The sequence below is a fragment of the Acanthisitta chloris genome, unplaced genomic scaffold (genome assembly GCF_000695815.1).
Source record: "Acanthisitta chloris isolate BGI_N310 unplaced genomic scaffold, ASM69581v1 scaffold24885, whole genome shotgun sequence".
Classification (NCBI taxonomy): Eukaryota; Metazoa; Chordata; class Aves; order Passeriformes; family Acanthisittidae; genus Acanthisitta; species Acanthisitta chloris.
The window spans coordinates 639-3,373 of NW_008674632.1; the positions used below are offsets into that span (position 1 = coordinate 639).

At 49.4% G+C, this 2,735-nt stretch overlaps 1 protein-coding gene across 1 annotated transcript; it reads left to right on the forward strand.

Moving 5' to 3' along the window:
* Positions 1-2,100: 2,100 nt before the first annotated feature.
* On the forward strand, positions 2,101-2,698 carry SMAD6 (SMAD family member 6; the record flags this gene model as incomplete). The annotated part of the gene is made up of 1 exon (XM_009075426.1): positions 2,101-2,698. A coding segment is annotated over one exon (542 nt), but the record flags the coding sequence as incomplete, so codon positions are not given.
* Positions 2,699-2,735: the final 37 nt, after the last annotated feature.

Here is a 2,735-nt window from a genome sequence, read left to right on the forward strand (position 1 = left end):
TGGCTGAGAGCACTGCCCAAGAGTTTCTCAGCTCTGTCAGGCTCAGTGCTGTGACCAATGCCCTGGGGATCTGCTCCAGGGCCCCATACATCTCTGGGGGAAGAACCTTTTTCTAATATCCAACCTAAACCTCACCTAACACAATTTTGATTAGATATTAGGAAGAATTTTTTCCTGTGAGGGTGGTGAGACACTGTCCCAGGTTGCCTAGGGAGGCTGTGGCTGCCCCAACCCTGGCAGTGTTCACAGCCAGGTTGGATGAGCCTTGAGCAACCCGCTCTGGTGGGAGGTGTCCCTGCCCAGGGCAGGGGCTTGGCACTGGATGATCACTAAGCTCCATTCCAACCCCTTAACCTACTATGTTTCTATGATAATGTTCCACTTGCAATGAGCCACTCCTGCTTTGTTACATCCCATGACCGGCTGAGAGTTCCTGTCTTCCTTCTGGAAACATCATAAATTCTGGAGGTATCAGAGATTAAACAGTCTGTCTTCTGGCAGTCTGTGTCCCTCCTGTCTTCCTGGAATGGAATTCCTAGAAAGAAGAGATGTTGCTCATTGTCTGGAGAGAATTCCAATGGCTTTTTAGGAGGACATACATAGTTCATAGCAGCTACTCCCCTTTGGCATGAAAAGCTTCCTCAGATTTCATGTGCCCCTTGGGAACATCAGCATAACTGTCAAAGAATACTACACAGTGGAGATAACTGCCGAGTCAGTCATCTGAGCACGTCATGGACATCCCCCATGTTTCAACTCAACACAAGTTGGGCTTGAAAATGGGGGTCCACCACCACAGCAGTGCTGGAGGAGCTTGTGGGGCCACTGAGTTGCAGTGGTACAGTATCCATGCCAGGTCTCGGGGGTAGGGATGCACATATCCTGAGGACTTGCTGGATGCAGGATTGAACTTTAAATTTGAGAGAGAAAGAGGCATTGAGCTCTGTGGGAGCTGGTGGGTATTCTCTTGGGTCACTAGCCTTTGCTTGAGCCTTCTGTCTTGGTGGCATTTGACATAATTGAAGATGAACTTTGTGTTGTGCATGAGCTTTGAGTTCAAGATGGACTTTGGGTTGAGCACAAGCTTGGGGTTAAATACAAGTTTTGGTTTGAGTACAAGTTCATCCCTGTGTACTTAGCATTGGGAGGCCACACCTTGAATATTGTGTTCTATTTGGGGCTCCTCACTTAAAAAAGGACATAGAGGCACTGGAGCAAGTCCAGCCAAAGGCAGCGAGCTCAGAAAAGGTCTAGAACACATGTCCTGTGAGAAAGGGCTGAAGGAGTTGGGTTAATTTAGCCTTGAGAAGAGGTGGCTCAGGGGTGACCTCATGGCTCTCTGCAGCTCCTGCTAGGGGTTGGAGAGAGGTGGGGGATGTCTGTCCTGCCAGGGCTGCAGGGAGAGGATAGAGGGAATGGCGTTGAGCTGAGACAGGGCAGAGTCAGAGGAGATGTTAGGAGAAATGTATTCCCTGTTAGAGTGTGTTCCGGCACTGGAATATTGCCCAGGGATGGAGTCACCATCCCCAGAAGTGTTTAAGAGTCATCTGGATCTGGTGCTGGAGGATATGGTTTAGAGGTTACGGCAGTGACAGGTTAAGGCTTGGGCTTGATGATCCTAGAGATCTTTATTCCCTGTTAGAGTGTGTTCCGGCACTGGAATATTGCCCAGGGATGGAGTCACCATCCCCAGAAGTGTTTAAGAGTCATCTGGATCTGGTGCTGGAGGATATGGTTTAGAGGTTACGGCAGTGACAGGTTAAGGCTTGGGCTTGATGATCCTAGAGATCTTTTCCAACCTTGATGATTCTATGAATGTTGCCCAGGGAGGTGGTGGAGTCACCATCCCTGGAGGGGTCTCAGAGGCATCTGGGTCTGGTGCTGGAAGATATGGTTTAGGGGTAACAGTAGAGTGACAGCTTAACAGTTGGCCTTGATGATCTTAGAGGTCTCCTCCAACCTTGATGATTCTGTGATTCTAAAAGTTCAGTTCTCATGGTAGCAAAGCCAATAGGTGGGAAGGGCTGTTGGATGAAAATGAGCCTGTCATTTCCCAGATGGTGCCAGCAAACCCTGACTGTCCTGTGTTCTGCCCCCCAGATGCCAGTACGTCGCCCGATGCCGTGAAGAGGAGCCATTGGTGCAACGTGGCCTACTGGGAGCACCGGACGCGCGTGGGTCGCCTCTACACAGTGTACGAACAGTCTGTCAGTATATTTTATGACCTACCTCAAGGCAATGGCTTCTGCCTCGGACAGCTAAACCTGGAAAACAGGAGTGAGACTGTGAGAAGGACTCGAAGTAAAATCGGCTACGGGATTTTACTCAGCAAAGAACCAGACGGTGTGTGGGCCTACAACCGCAGTGAGCACCCCATCTTCGTCAACTCCCCAACACTGGACATCCCCAACTGTAGGACTTTGATTGTGCGCAAGGTGATGCCAGGCTACTCCATCAAGGTGTTTGACTATGAGAAGTCCTGCCTCTTGCAGCACACAGCTGAGCTGGATTATGCAGATGGGCCCTACGACCCCAACAGCGTGAGGATTAGCTTCGCCAAGGGTTGGGGGCCGTGTTACTCCAGGCAGTTCATCACGTCGTGTCCTTGTTGGCTGGAGATTTTACTCAGTAACAATCGATAACAGGCTCTGAGGAAAGGAAAAAGTCAAAAAAGAAAAGAGACACAGACTATCCCAAATATCATCTACCTAGATTTAATATAAAGTTTTATATAT